The 16,905-nt window shown below is 38.0% G+C and overlaps 2 protein-coding genes across 2 annotated transcripts; both read left to right on the forward strand.

The window, feature by feature from the left end:
- The first annotated feature begins 10,832 nt into the window (after window positions 1-10,832).
- Window positions 10,833-11,366, forward strand: LOC104427540. Its single transcript, XM_010040620.2, has one exon. The coding sequence runs from the start codon at window positions 10,833-10,835 to the stop codon at window positions 11,364-11,366; it is 534 nt and encodes a 177-aa protein (XP_010038922.2).
- A 4,797-nt stretch (window positions 11,367-16,163) lies between these two features.
- On the forward strand, window positions 16,164-16,697 carry LOC104427542. Its single transcript, XM_010040622.2, has one exon. The coding sequence runs from the start codon at window positions 16,164-16,166 to the stop codon at window positions 16,695-16,697; it is 534 nt and encodes a 177-aa protein (XP_010038924.2).
- Window positions 16,698-16,905: the final 208 nt, after the last annotated feature.

Here is a 16,905-nt window from a genome sequence, read left to right on the forward strand (position 1 = left end):
TACTCGAACTCGGACATACTCCAGACCAAGTATACTAATACGGGAATGTTTGGTGCACTCCACCTCGACGTCAGTAGGTATGCCATAGAAGGTACCACGCACAACTGGTGAAAGAGATATCTTTCTAATCTGAAATGTTAATCCCCAAAAGAGATTAGTACAACCATTCAGCAATAAAGATTCACCAAACTACACAGTGCATCAAATAGAACAATCAAGGTATCATGAATAAAACACATATCATTCATGCATTCAAGCATACCTTACCTTGCAACAATGCATATATCACCATGCAACGTGCATATACCACCATGCACTTATCATCAAGCAATCATGCATATATCACAATGTCATATGTGCACATCCATGCGCATGATACAATCTCAATTTTTATCTTTCAGGGACCAATGTTTGCATCCCTCAATTTATTGCTCGCATCCAACCTGGCATCACGAGGAACCTCCGGCACACACCTCCAAGCATCCGGCGCACACACTCCGGGCATCTCGTACCCCAACTAGCATCACGAGGTATCCCCCGGCAAACACCTCCGAGACTTCTGGCACACACCTCCAGGCATCTCGAAACTCTCGAGGACATCCGGCACACACACTTTGGGCATCCGACACACACACTCCGGGCATCTTGAAACTCCCGGGCATCGTCAGACTCACACCTTCAACGGTCTTGTTATTATCTCAATTTATATTCACACATGTATCTCAATTTTAACATGGCATTTGATGCATCAATATCAAGAGTCTCAACCAGCTTTTGATGCCATATAACATGTCATATGTCATCACATATGCAACAAAATCAACCGCTCAAAGCATTGCATCACATGGAAAAATTCATTTATTTTGAAAACACATCAATTTTTAGATAAAACAGAATACACTCCTTTGGCTAAAACCCTAGGAAAATTAGTGAATAGTATAAATAAATTCTGAAATTTTGATATGTTATAGACAAGTCCTAAGGAGGTAAATATCTCATGAAGAAATCGAAACCCAAATCGTTCTACATTAACAGATATAGACGATTTATTCCCCTGTTCTCAGTGTCGTTTTCCAGATTATCATCTTTCAAAAGGAAACTCGTTTCACCGATCTACATATGTCTGTTTCTTCTAAATTTTCAGTATTTTATACCTCATAATATTACCTACAACTTTCATTAAGAACACACGATCAAATTTTAAATGTATGATTTTATAAAAATCACAGAATCATACTAGGTCGAGGTAGCATTTTCCCAGATCCAGTTTTTCAAAGGACAACGATTTCACCGACCTATTTTTGTTCATTTCCTCTAAATTTTTATATATTTTACCTGAAGAAGTACACTACAACTTTCATTAAGAACTCAAAGTGAGATTTTTGCAAGAAAACTACTTTACAGTCCACGAAATCACTAAAGGTCAGCACAACAAATTCCAGATCTAATCTCTCCAAAAGAAAATCGTTTCACCAGACAATCCTTGTCCGTTTTGTCTCAAATTTGAGTATGTTACTTTTCAAGATGCTCTATACAACTTTCATTAAGAGATTGAAGCGAGATTCAAACTAAAAAGTCGCATGCAGCTCACAAACTCGTGAAGGGTCGGACTGATTTTCCAGAAAACAGCATGCTAGGCCAACGAATTTCTTCCCAAAGCTTCAACCTTTCATCACATCCACCACAACCGAAAGTCACCATCTTCTACACACACATCACAGCAAGCAAAGGGTAGATTTTAGGACTCTACTTGCCTCTAATCCGAGCACAAACAGCAACAAAGATGGCGAGAAAGGCAGCGGAACGAACAGCAGCGAGCTAGGCGAACGATCGGCGAACGGTCCTCCTTCTTCTCTCTCGCACACACGGTCTCTTTGTCTCTTCCTTTCTTCCTTTCCTTTCTCTCTTTCTCTCCTCTTTCTCTCGGACGACTCCCTCTCTTTCTCTCCCTTTCCTCGCTTAATCCGCCCCCCTCATCCTCTCTAATTTCTTCCCCCTCATGATTAACAATCATTGATCTTGCATGCCGGCGCCACTTGGCAATTGCCATGCAAGATGGGCTTGTATCCGGCTGGGCTTGGGCCAGCTTGGTCGGCAACTCCTCCTCCTCCTTTGGGCTTTGCGGGCTAGGCCCTTATGGCCAGAATGGTGGGTGATCATGGGCTGGGTTTTGGGCCGGCTTGGCCTAAGAATTTCGGCTCACTCTTCTCTAATTTAATCATCACCTAATCTCTCATCATATAAATACTTAATTTCCCTTATAAACTTGGCCATAAAACTTGAAATCATAAATCAATAAATTCCAACTTATAAAACACATGGCCAATAATAGAATTTTCTTTCCTATCAAATAATTATCCACTAAAAGCTTGGCCATAAATCTTATTGCAAATCATGGATTAAATGGCTACAATACCCATGATGGTACTTCCATCAACTATTCATAGGCCTTAATGTATCGGAGGTTGCCATGAATTTTGGGATGCCACAAGACCCAACCCGGATCATGTTCACCCGTAATTGGAATTAACTAGTAAATTCAATACTTACAACAAAGCTACTTTGTTCCTTCTACCAAAGTTGATAGATCCCACTACAAGTACACAAGCACCGCTATCAATACACAAGCATTACTTACACACTTAAACACCTCGCAGATCACAATTACAATCAAAGGAACTTTCAGCATTTGTAGCTTTCTTGTTTTTCCATCTATTTTTAAGCTTGTATAAATCTACGATATAATCTTGAATCTCCAACTTAGTCGTTGGACTTAATAAAACGCAATCAAGGGAAGATTTGATAGCTCATAAAATTGGATCTTTTTGGTAATAGCGAGATTTCCTAAAATAAAGTCGCTATTTGTGTCGATCGTCGGTTCCTTTGATTGACCGAGTAAAATAAGTAATAATTAATTTGATTTAAATCTGTTTTTTCTTTCCAAAAATCTAGGCCTAGAATCTAAGCTTTCCAATTCTTTTGACCAACGAATTAAGTAAAAGGAATATCCGGATCTTCCAAGTAAGAATAGTGCAAATGCTATAACTTTTATGCGGCACTCACTTGAGTGTCACAGCTTCTTCTTCTTTTTCACTCTCTTAGATGCCATAAATTTGAAAAATCGATCATTTGAAAATCATCACCGATTTTCCTTGCCAAAAAAATCCAACATGAATGCTGGTCGTCCTATACAGCTTCATTAATTCTAACATTGAAAGTTTTTTTTTTTTTGAATTTTTTTTTGAATTTTTATTTTTATTTTTATTTTGTCTTTTTTAGGGCTGGTGAGGGTCATCAGTGACCTTCACTTTGGTTGTGAAACCCTCGCCCAACTCGAGCAAGGGCCTTCGCAGCTAAAGACGAGGCGGCCCTCACCCAATATGGGCAACCTTGCCAACCTTGATAGAAAAAGGAAAAATAAAATAAAATAAAATAAAATTCAAAAATTCAAAAAAAAATTCCGTGTCGGATGGGAGATTAATAAATAAAAAATCGATATAGGATGATCTACAAGAAATTACACTCATATGATCGATTTTACTCCAATATGGTACTTAAATAAGCGAAAAATAGTTATGGTACTCATAAAGGGTCGTACAAAAGTTATAGCATTTGCATTGTTCTTCTTTCTAGATCTTCATATCCAATTAGGGTAAGCAAATGATAAATGTATTCATCACAGTTGATAAAAGGAGCTGCCTTTATCAGCAATTTAGTGAATTTATCCAGGCTTCCCCCTAGAAATCGACTTTTGAACTAAGCGAGTACATTAGCGATCATGACTTTACTCAGCTATTTACATCACTCAAAATAAAAATAAAAAACTGCATTTATTGAATAATAATGAGAAATAGATGATTTGTTAACTTCAAAATATCATAGAATGTTTTCCCAATGTAAGTAAGGTAGAGTTTGTTAAGATATGAAATCTTTTTTGATTTATCTTTTGAATATGAAATCTTTTTGATATCTTTTTGAATTTCATATTAGCATACCAATTATAGATGAGTATACAAGAATCAACTCTCTACCTCTCCACGAAACTCACGTTGTTTCAGAATTTTCGCAAGAACTTAAAGCCCTTGCCGATGAATTAGCAATCATTGACACTCCTACTTCTGATGATGATTTAGTCATTCATGCACTTCGAGGACTTGGTGAGAACTTATGAAATCAAGAATACAGAAGATGAGGATGAGGATGAAGAACAATAGCAGATGATCTGTGAAGAAGTTTTCGATACTGTATTTCTATTCATTTGAAGAGATAGAAAAATACAGCAGAAACTCTATGAATTATTATGTTCTTCTTAACCTTGAATCGATTACAATACCTCTCTATATATGGACAGAAAAGCGGAAGACTAACTACGAGAGAACAAACTAACTAACTTCAACTAACAAACTTTGCTGAATATAACGAGCGTAATCTTGAGACTTGGCAATCCGTGTCTTTGACATTTGTATGATCTCCACCGTTGATGAAACTCGTTATCCATGAGTTATCAATTTCTTCAGCTCTTTTACTTCTTGATTGCCTTACGGTGATCCACATCTACCATAGTCGAGGACCTCACCTCCTGTGGTTGATTTCTCGATATTGCAGACTTGGCTTTTCGATCTTGATTCTCTAACATTCCCCCTCAAATTGGGAAGAGTAAAGGATTTGATTCCCAATTTGGTTCGGAAGAAGGAAAATGAGATAAGCGGGATAGTGACTTAGTAAATATATCAGCTAATTGTAGATGAGTAGAGATATCTTTTGAATACGAATAGATCCGGAAGAGACTTTCTCACGGACAAAGTGAAAATCAACTTCAATGTGCTTGGTTCGATCATGTAATATTGGATTGGCGGTGAGAGAAATTGCTGATTTGTTGTCACAATATATAGTGGTAGGTGGCTGAAGAAATCCTATATCTCGTAGCACAAACGTGATCCGGTGAGTTCAGCGGTGGTCGAAGCAAGTGCACGATACTCTGCTTCAGTTGAGGATCTAGAAACAGTAGGTTGTTTCTTGGCAGACCAGGATAGTAGATTGGATCCAAGAAACGTGCAAAATCCTGTTGTGGAACGTCGTGTTGTTGGACAACCAGCCCAATCCGCATCAGAGAAACCATAGAGATGTACTGAACTTTGAGAATGGATGTAGATTCCAAGATGTACAGTACCTTTGACATATCGAAGTACTCTTTTTAATTGATGAAAATCTCCTACTGATGAGGTCATTTGCATTTTTGACGAGAGAAGATTAGTAGCAAATGCAGTGCAGTCGAGTGATGGTTAAGTATTGAAGAGCACCAACTAAGCTTCGTATTCCATAGGATCTGTAAGTAGATTTGCGGTGTCGGCCATGGAGATTGATCGAAGAGGCGGAGGTGTTGAGACGCGGGTTTACGGTCGGCCATATAAGCTCGTTTCAACAAGTCGGTAGCATATTTAGTTTGACACGAAAGAGTCTGTGAAGTTCGTTTTGGCCTCAATGCCCAAAAAATAGTGAATATACCCAAGGTCCTTCATATGAAGCGAAGACTAAGTTTCGAATAAGGCGATTAAGAGATGTGGTGAACTCCCGAGTCAAGATGATATCATCAACATATAGGAGCAATAGAATTGTATGTGAGTTTGTATGCAAAACAAATAACGATGGATCGGATTTTGTCTTTGCGAAGAAACCATTTTCGATTAAAAATTTGCTGAATTTATCAAACCAAGCTCTTGGTGCTTGTCGAAGGCCATATAGAGACTTGTGAAGCAAACAGACATGGCTTGGCTGATAAGGATTGATAAAGCCAGGTGGCTGTTCCATGTACACAGTCTCGTTCAAATCTCCATGAAGAAAGGCATTCTTAACATCAAGCTGGTATATTGGCCAGTGCCTTATCATAGCAAGAGATAACACTATTCGAATTGTTGTGTGTTTCACAAGCTGATTTGAAAGTCTCGGTGAAGTCCAGTCCTTCTTCTGGTGAAAGCCTTTGGCGACTAGATGAGCTTTAGTCTGTCAAGACCACCATCTTGTGTGAGTTTGGTCTTATAGACCGCTGACCTATTACATTCATCTGGTTAGTTCTAGGAATCAATGTCCATGTTTGATTTTCAGCAAGCGCATCCATCTCTTCTTTCATAGCCTATACCGGGCTTGATTAGCTAAAGCTGACTTGACGGACTTTGGTTCCATAGGAACTGGATAATCGGCTAAATAAGCATACTTTGGATTTGGTTTTCGAATTCCAGACTTTAGTCGAGTCTGCATATGATGATTATTACTTGTACCTTGAGAGGAAGAAAGAATGGAATTGGAATTGGAGTGCCTTTCATTAGAACTACCTTCAGCTAGTAGATCATTGTGTGAAGATAAAGAAGCTGGTAGTATGTTGTCCTTGAGAAATAGAATAATCTTGAGACAAAACATCTATAGATTGTTCTTCTGTAATTGTCTCATCTTGCATATTCCTCGAGGAAATGATCTGAGATTGTTGTCTGTGACATGGATGATAAGTATAGCAATCATGGAAATCAGGATGGATCTGATTTGTGACTGATTGATGAGTGGATCCAATAGCTGGTGACTCGGTGCTTGATGACTCGAGAAAATGTATTCCTTCACTCCATTGTTTGTATAAGTTTGTATAATGTCCATATTCATTGATCAGCTTCTTTGTAAAAGGATAGGAATACTCATCAAAGACAACATGCCTCTTGATGTATACACGATTATTAGTTGGGACCAAACATCGATACCCTTTGTGCTTGATTGCTATAACCCAAGAAGATACGGGAGAGATCGAGGATCAAGTTTATGACTTGCATACGGTCTTAAGCAAGGATAGCATGTACATGCCAAATACTCTTAAATGATCATACCTTGGCTGTCTATTATGAAGTTTGTTATAAGGTGTGTCCATCGCAACTTTGGTGTGGGAAGAATGTTGATGATGTAATTAGGCTGTCACAAATGCATCCACCCAAAATTTCAGTGGAACTTTGGAGTGATAGAGCATAGCTAATCCAAGTTCAACGATGTGTCGATGCTTTCTTTCGGAGACCCCATTACGTGCAGGTGTGAGAACATGATATGAACTGTCTTATTCCATGGTGACTCAGAAATTTTTGAAATCTAATGCTTACGAACTCTCCTCCTCCATCACTCTGGAAGATTTTAATCGATGATTATCTTGTCGTTCAACTAACTTCTGAAATTGAACAAATATATCATAAAACTCAGATTTCAACTTCATGGGATATAGCCAGCAATATCGAGAGAAATTGTCAACAAAAATCACATAATATCTAAACTTTTGAAAGGAACAGACTGGTGATGGTCCCCATATGTCACAATGAATTCTTTCTAATGGAGAACTTGATGTAGAATCCGAAAAAGGAAATGATAGAGCTGAACTTTTGGCTATTTGACAGCTGCTGCAAACAACTTGAGATGATGAAACAAATTGTATAAGCTTCTGTTTTTGTAGATGCTTAACTACTTGAGCATTTGTATGAGCCAAACGCGATGCCATATGTCTTCACCGATTGTCTTTTGCCGCTGAGTAAAGAAGGCTTACGTGTGTCTGTGGATTAGCTTGATAAAGACCTCTAATTTTCCTTCCGAGCTTCACCATTGTGTTGGTATTGTTGTCCTTTACATAAACACCAGTTTTGTCAAAGATAAAGGAACAAGGGAAGTCATCTGTGAGTTTAGATACTGAAAGGAGATTCTTCTTTATCTCTGGGACAATTAGAACATCGTTCAGAGGTAATGTATTGTTCTTTGTTTTGAGCCAGTGTTGCCAATGTGAGTTACGAGGTAAACATGATCCATTGCCTATCATAACGGTATCATGTCCTTGATATTTAGAAAGAGTATGGAGCATACCGGGATCGGCACTAATGTGAGTTGTAGCTCCCAGTCGGGGATACCACTCTTTTTGTTGACTCTTCAATATGCATTCTTTGTCAAGGCTGCTGGAATATCTTACGCTTGATAAGAATTGTCAAGCCGATACCGGCGGCGAAGGCATCATGTCCAGACTTTTTACATATTTGACACTCTAATCGAATGCTACTTGTTTCTTTTTCATTCTGCAAATTTTTACTCGAGTTTGCAGAAGGATAAGTCTTGACATTTGGTACCTTTGTGAGTAAGTGGTATAGGGTCTAAACCCTTGGTTTGTTGTAGGGATAACATTTTCTGTCTAGGGTGTTGATTTCCTTACCACAGGTGGAGATATACTGTTCAGTAATTCTGATATCTTTCAAAACCACGACCCCTATTGTTAGCAGTTCTGCCACGACCATAACTTCGACCACCTCTGTATCCTCCTCTTTCAGATACAAATCCAGAATCTTGAGAAAAGTAGTTTTCATTTGTGATATCTTTAGACTGAACTTGAAACTGTCTTTGTCCAAAATACGCCAAATTCGGGTTGAGTGACTCTGGAAAAGTTTTTGAGTCTTGATTCAAACCTTTGTAATTGAGCGATAACCTCATCATACTACGGCGAGGCTTCAAACAATATATGGTAGTCCGAAAGTTCTCATACTCGGGACCTAAACCTTCCAAGACACCAAACATCTTGGTTATATCATCCACGGGTTTGCCTATTGCATTCAAGCGATCACATATGGATTTATATTCCACTGAGATAATCGGCAAGGGTTTGTTCATGCTTGTGACATGTTTGCGGTTTCCCCCTTAATTCGAACTCTCTAGCAATTGATTTTTGTGTAAATCTTTTCAGAAGAGTTTGCCATACTTCGGATGATGTTTCTAATCCAATTATTAGGCTCAGAATATTTTCGTAACGGCTCAGATCCATGATGAAATCAACTGATCTGTTCTAGTCCAGTCAGTGTGATCTGGATTAATAAGATCGGTTTCACAACCTTCATCCTCTATTTGCAGCATTCGAGAGGGTGAAGTAATATCTCCATTAACAAAACCAAACAGATCTTGGCTTTTCAAAAACCTTTGGATCGAGCTTGCCACAATAGGAAGTTGTCTTGACAAGTTTGATTGTGACGAAGTTTGTGATATTCACATGTATCGGAAAAGGATATTTTGGAGTTCTAATCGCCATTATTATGATTCTTTGAAGAAGATGATAACAGTAATGCTTATGAGCTCTAGGCTTTGTATGAGTTTACCTTGATCCGAGCTTCGGTGTTCGTTTACTTCTTCGACTTGATGCACGAACTGGTTACTCGATAGATTACGTTACGTGCACGTCGATCTTCCTCCTCGATACCATGAGAACTTATGAAATCAAGAATACAGGAAGATGAGGATGAAGAACAATAGCGGATGATCGTGAAGAAGTTTTGATCTTGTATTTCTATTCATTTGAAGAGATAGAAAAATACAGCAGAAACTCTATGAATCATTATGTTCTTCTTAACCTTGAATCGATTACAATACCTCTCTATATATGGACAGAAAGCGGAAGACTAACTACTGGAAAAACGAACTAACTAACTTCAACTAACAAACTTTACAGCTGAATATATGAGCGTAATCTTGAGACTTGGCAATCCGTGTCTTTGACATTTGTATGATCTCCACCGTTGATGAAACTCGTTATCCATGAGTTATCAATTTCTTCAGCTCTTTTACTTCTTGATTGCCTTCTGGTGATCCACATCTACCATAGTCGAGGACCTCACCTCGTGGTTGATTTCTCGATATTGCAGACTTGGCTTTTCGATCTTGATTCTCTAACACTTGGAACTGAATACAAAGAAATCGCAGCAGCGATTAGGGCTCGTGAAAAAGCTCACAATTTGTGAATGATTTTCATATCACTTAATTTACAGATTGTACACGCTTATAAAAGAAAGAAAAATACAATCTTTGATAGAGCAAGAATCATGGAATGCCAACTCATCTACACTTGGTATGATAATATGAAATTCAAAAAAGATATCAAAAAGATGTCATATTCAAAAAATAATATCAAAAAGATTTCATATCTTAACAGGGCTTACGTGTGAAGTATACCTTAAAGCAGTCCAAAACCGTTGAAGTTGATCAAATCTTGTGGGAAGGATTTTGTGTGTGTGTGTGGGGTGAGTGTGTGTATTGAGAGATTAGTTCGAGAGAAATTGTGAGGATCGAGCAATGTGTGAATTATTATGTGTGATTGAGGATTAGGAAACACAAGAAGTGTTTAAATAACTCAAGTATAATTGTAATATTTTTATACCACTTGATTTACAGTGGAATATTCTACTGGATTTCCCATGGAATATATCGCATTTGACTTAACCACATAAATCCAGCCTCCAATCGATATATTTCTTTGTTCATTTTATTCTATTGTTTGATCTTTTTGTTTTCGCAACAAAAAAGTAGAGTTAGTTACCAGGCGATGTCTTCAAACGAACAAGACCTAAAAATGTTGATTTAGGCTCGTGAGAAGACGAACAGAGAATCGACAATTGAAGAAATCGTTGGTACATATGTCCGAATTAGCCAGGCTACTTTCGTTCTGTAGAAAAGATCTCCAAAAATAGAAATATATACGTGAACAACTATTTCGAATAAAGGGCCAAATCCCTTCTAGATTACAAGATAGGTTGCAGACGGTTCAGGCCCGTCGATTTTTTGTTCATGGAATTGCCCGCACCACCTTTTTTTCACTCGCCGACTTCCTTGCATCGTCTTTCAACCGCCATCAAACTAACCTTCTTCTTATTCCTTCTCTGTCCAAACGTACGTGTGCTTCTCGTTAGGTTTCCTCCCATATAAACCCAGCCCTTTCCTTCACATGAACCCAGAAAAAATACACCAGAAAATCAATAACCAAATTCCCTCGCCGCGCACCGCCTTCTTCAATGGATTCACCGAGCCAGAAACTAATGATATCGCTCGTGTTTTGCCTTGCTGTCTTCTTCTCCGCATCTTCAGCCAGTGCAGAATCCGTGCTGGTACGCGAGCTTTGCAGGGCAACCAAAGTTAACCCAGAATGCGTCGCCGCTCTAAACCCTGACCCACGGGCTGCAAAAGCGACTTCACATCTTTCTCTCGGTGAAATCGCTTTGCAAATAGCAACGGAGAACACTACCAAGAGGCAGGAGTTATTGGACCAAATGCTTGTGGACCCAAACACGACATCTTCATGGAAGCCGGTGCTCAAGACTTGTAAGGCTCACTTCGAAACTGCGGCCATGCAGTTCTCAACTGCAAGTCGCGAACTTGGATTGGACGCAATGTCTGCAAATTATGATGTCTGGATGGCCTCCGACGAAATCGACGCCTGCTTGGCGTTCGTGAGAAGTTCCAAGCAGGACATTCCACCATTAGTTACCAGTTGCAATTATGTTAAAACTCTCGTTTCCATTGGTGATGCCATCACCAATAGGTGGTAACGACGAGCATGGATTGAAATTTCTATGATAATGTGGAGCGAGGGGAATTATATTTCTGTAACAACGATTTCTTGTCGAATGATTGCGCTGTACGTGCAATTGCTGCAATAAAATTTTGATTTAGCAACATATATGTGGTGGTGTCCAACCAATTAGAAAATAGAGCAAAAGCAGCCATTTTTACAGCTTCTCTCTAATTTGGTGGATTATATTTCTGTAACAATGATTTTCTTGTTGAATGCTTAGTACATGCAATTGCTACAAGAATATTTCTATATAGCAACATTTCTGTGGTGGTGTCTAACCAGTTAGAAAATAGAGCAAAAGCAGCCATTTTGGCAGCTTCTCTCTTATTTGGCGGATTATATTTCTGTAACAATGATCTTCTCGTTGAATGCTTAGTAGATGCAATTGCTACAAGAATATTTCTATTTAGCAACATTTCTATGGAATTGTCCAACCAGTTAGGAAATAGAGAAAAAGCAGCCATTTTTGCGGCTTCTCTCTAATTTGGTACAAACAAACAAAGATTACTCGTTTGATGTAATGATTCCAACTCTTTTCCAAAGAAACCTTAAATCACAGTATGATCATAATATCCTAGCAAAGAATAGTATCAAATTTGGTTCGTTTATTTTAGTTTTTATTTTTATAAAACAACTATTCACTGCCTAAAGAATGACCAAAAAAAGTATCGAAGTACGCTTCTCCTTTGGCAAAAGCCATTTTGCCCCAAGATTTTGGTGGATTTGTGATGGTATGTATGAATTTAGGATTTTGTGTAATATGATTTTCAAGTAAATATGATGCGGGTATGCTGGTTAGAGATAATAAGCGATAAGATTGATAATATTCTTTGGTAAACCATCGGAAGATTACTTTTTTCATTAGATTTAGAAGTGAACCACTATTTCCTCATTTTCTTGGAGACATATATTCATATTCAATCATGTCTTTTATGTCTTTAGGTTATTTAGGTGGAAAATTCAACCAAGAGGGTGGTGAATAAGTTGATTCTCAAAACTTTAGATTTTTCGGGAACAACTCAAGTTAATTTTGATAGATGTTGGAACAATTTGATTATGTCGGATTAATGATGCTTCTACGAGATAAATAATGAAATAAGTAGAGAGATAGAAGGAGTTGCAAGCAAATCTTATAGTGATTTAGCTTAGATTAAGTTAGATTAAGTCTACATTCATTCATTCTCCCAAAGTAATAGCAATCAACAAGATTGAAAGGGTGTGGCCCAACTAGACCACAGTAGGACTAGGCCGGTCCTTGGTCCTAGGACCTGCACTCTACATTGTATGGGTTAATCCTCAATTTTAGGACTTCGGAGCAACTCTATATATTACATATATGATTTATACAAGATATATCATATATTTTATATTTTATATTTCTTTGTTTATTCTAAATCTTGGCGCCTCCACTTTTGTTATTTCTTATATGGTTCTATCGTGTAACTTATATACCAAGCCTGGAAAAAGAAAAAGAAATCCTCTTCACTCACCTTGCTCACCGCTCACCTCTCTTCATTGGCTCACTCGCCTCACGAGTGCAATTCATTGGTGAAATCACTCGCCTCTCTTGGCCCGCCTCACAAATGTAGCTCAATAATCGCAATGATTTTTGTTGTTATATTATCTTAGATTTACATTTGATATGTACTAATATTCATAATCCGGTTGGCCAATGTCGCATTATTGATGGATATATAATTTGAAAATGCATGTTTTTCCTTTCAAGGAATACAAAAAATGAAACAAAAAAAAATAAAAATTGGTAGGTCTTAAATTGACCTTGGAACCAAACCGAATCGATAGGGTCAGTTTGGTCCAGTCTTTGGTCATAGGCTCAATAGGGTCGGTCTCTAGTTCCAAAAATTAAGGACTGATACCATGTGAATTGGCCCTTGGGTTAAGTACTCGACACTCGACAGACCCAACCTGGATCATGCTCACCCGTAATTGGAATTAACTAGTAAATTCCATACTTACAACAAAGCTAATGTTCCTTCTACCAAAGTTGATAGATCCCACTACAAGTTCACAAGCACCACTATCAATACACAAGCACTACTTACACACTTAAACACCTCTCGGATCACAGTTACAATCAACGGGAACTTTCAGCATTTGTAGCTTTCTTGTTTTTCCATCTATTTTTAAGCTTGTATAAATCTACTATATAACCTTGAATCTCCAACTTAGTCGTTGGAATTAATAAACGCAATCACGGGAAGATTTGATAGCTCATAAAATCGGATCTTTTTGGTAATAGCGAGCTTTCCTAAAATAAAGTCGCTATTTGTGTCGATCGTGGGTTCCTTTGATTGACCGAGTAAAATAAGTAATAATTAATTTGATTTAACTCCATTTTTTCTTTCCAAAATTCCAGGCCTAGAATCTAAGCTTTCCAATTCTTTTGACCAACAAATTAAGTCAAAGGAATATCCAGATCTTCAAGTAAGAACAGTGCAAATGCTATAACTTTTATGCAACACTCACTTGAGTGTCACAGCTCTCTTTTTTCGCTCTCTTAGATGCCATAAATTTGAAAAATCGATCATTTGAATATCATTACCGATTTGCCTTGCCAAAAAAAATCCAACACGAATGCCGGTCATCCTATATGGCTTCATTAATTCTAACATGGAAATTTTTTATCGTTTTAATTATTTATTTTTAATTATTTATTATTATTTTTATTTTGTCTTTTTAGGGCTGCTGGTGAGGGTCATCGGCAACCTTCGCTGGTTGTGAAACCCTCGCCCAATTCGAGCAAGGGCCTTCACAGCTAAAGACGAGGCAAGCCTCACCCAATAGGGGCAACCTTGCCAACCTTGATAGAAAAAGGAAAAACAAAAATAAAATAAAATAAAAAATTCAAAAATTCCGTGTCGGATGGGAGATTAATAAAAAAAAAAATCGATATAGGATGATCTACAGGAAATTACACTCATATGATCGATTTTACTCCAATACGGTACTTAAATAAGCGAAAAAATAGTTATGGTACTCATAATAGGGTTATACAAAAGTTATAGCATTTGCGTTGTTCTTCTTTCTAGATCTTCATATCCAATTAGGGTAAGCAAATGATAAATGTATTCATCACAGTTGATAAAAGGAGCTGCCTTTATCAGCAATTTAGTGAATTTATCCAAGCTTCCCCTAGAAATCGACTTTTGAACTAAGCGAGTACATTAGCGATCAAGACTTTACTCAGCTATTTACATCACTCAAAATAAAAATAAAAATAAAAAATCTGCATTTATTGAATAATAATGAGAAATAGATGATTTGTTAACTTCAAAATATCATAGAATGTTTTCCCAATGTAAGTAAGGTAGGGTTTGTTAAGATATGAAATCTCTTTTGATATAACTTTTGAATATGAAATCTTTTTGATATCTTTTTGAATTTCATATTCGCATACCAATTGTAGATGAGTTGGCATTCCATGATCCTTGCTCCGTCAAAGATTGTATTTCTATCAAATCTCTACCACTCGCCGAAACTCACGTTCTGTTTCAGAATTTTTGCAGGAACTTAAAGCCCTTGCCAATGAATTAGCAATCATTGACACTCCTATCTCTTATGATGATTTAGTCATTCATGCACTTCGAGGACTTGGAACTGAATACAAAGAAATCGCAGCAGCGATTAGGCTCGTGAAAAAGCTCACAATTTGTGAATGATTTTCATATCACTTAATTTACAGATTGTACACGCTTATAAAGAGAAATAAAAATACAATCTTTGATTGAGCAAGAATCATGGAATGCCAACTCATCTACACTTGGTATGATAATATGAAATTCAAAAAGATATCAAAAAGATTTCATATTCAAAAAATAATATCAAAAAAGATTTCATATCTCAACAGGGCTTACATACCTTAAAGCAATCCAAAAGCGTTGAAGTTGATCAAATCTTGTGGGAAGGATTTTGTGTGCGTGTGTGGGGTGAGTGTGTGTATTGAGAGATTAGTTCGAGAGAAATTGTGAGGATCGAGCAATGTGTGAATTATTATGTGTGATTGAGGATTAGGAAACACAAGAAGTGTTTAAATAACTCAAGTATAATTGTAATATTTTTTTATACCACTTGATTTATAGTGGAATATTCTACTGGATTTCCCATGGAATATATCACATTGACTTAACCACATAAATCCAGCCTCCAATCAATATATTTCTTTGTTCATCTATTCTATTGTTTGATCTTTTGTTTTCCCAACAAAAGGGTAGAGTTAGTTACCAGGCGATGTCTTCAAACGAATAAGTAGTTACCAGGCGATGTCTTCAAACGAATAAGTAGTTACCAGGCGAAGTCTTCAAACGAACAAGACCTAAAACTGTTGATTTAGGCTCGTGAGAAGACGAACAGAGAATCGACAATTGAAGAAATCGTTTGTACATATGTCCGAATTAGCCAGGCTACTTTCGTTCTGTAGAAAAGATCTCCAAAAATAGAAATATATACGTGAACAATTAGTTCGAATAAAGGGCCAAATCCCTTCTAAATTACAAGATAGGTTGCAGACGGTTGCCGGTCGTTTTTTGTTCACGGAATTGCCCGCACCACCTTTTTCACTCGCCGACTTCCTTGCATCGTCTTTCAACCGCCATCAAACTAATCTCCTTCTTAACCCTTCTCTGTCCAAACGTACGTGTGCTTCTCGTTAGGTTTCCTCCCATATAAACCCAGCCCTTTCCTTCACATGAACCCAGAAAAATACACCAGAAAATCACTAACCAAATTCCCTCGCCGCGCACCGCCTTCTTCAATGGATTCACCGAGCCAGAAACTAATGATATCGCTCGTGTTTTGCCTTGCTGTCTTCTTCTCCGCATCTTCAGCCAGTGCAGAATCCGTGCTGGTACGCGAGCTTTGCAGGGCAACCAAAGTTAACCCAGAATGCGTCGCCGCTCTAAACCCTGACCCACGGGCTGCAAAAGCGACTTCACATCTTTCTCTCGGTGAAATCGCTTTGCAAATAGCGGCGGAGAACACTACCAAGAGGCAGGAGTTATTGGACCAAATGCTTGTGGACCCAAACACGACATCTTCATGGAAGCCGGTGCTCAAGACTTGTAAGGCTCACTTCGAAACTGCGGCCATGCAGTTCTCAACTGCAAGTCGCGAACTTGGATTGGACGCAATGTCTGCCAATTATGAAGTCTGGATGGCCTCCGACGAAATCGTCGCCTGCTTGGCGTTCGTGAGAAGTTCCAAGCAGGACATTCCACCATTAGTTACCAGTTGCAATTATGTTAAAACTCTCGTTTCCATTGGTGATGCCATCACCAAAAGGTGGTAACGACGAGCATGGATTGAAATTTCTATGATAATGTGCAGCGAGGGGGAATTATATTTCTGTAACAACGATCTTCTTGTCAAATGCTTGCGCAGTACGTGCAATTGCTTCAATAATATTTTGATTTAGCAACATATATGTGGTGGTGTCCAACCAATTAGAAAATAGAGCAAAAGCAGCCATTTTTACAGCTTCTCTCTAATTTGGTGGA

Source organism: Eucalyptus grandis, chromosome 11 (assembly GCF_016545825.1).
Source record: "Eucalyptus grandis isolate ANBG69807.140 chromosome 11, ASM1654582v1, whole genome shotgun sequence".
In the NCBI taxonomy this organism is placed as follows: domain Eukaryota; kingdom Viridiplantae; phylum Streptophyta; class Magnoliopsida; order Myrtales; family Myrtaceae; genus Eucalyptus; species Eucalyptus grandis.

Coding starts and splice junctions, on each gene's coding strand:
- LOC104427542 (XM_010040622.2), top strand. CDS start 16,164: ATGGATTCACCGAGCCAGAAACTAATGATATCGCTCGTGTTTTGCCTT.
- LOC104427540 (XM_010040620.2), top strand. CDS start 10,833: ATGGATTCACCGAGCCAGAAACTAATGATATCGCTCGTGTTTTGCCTT.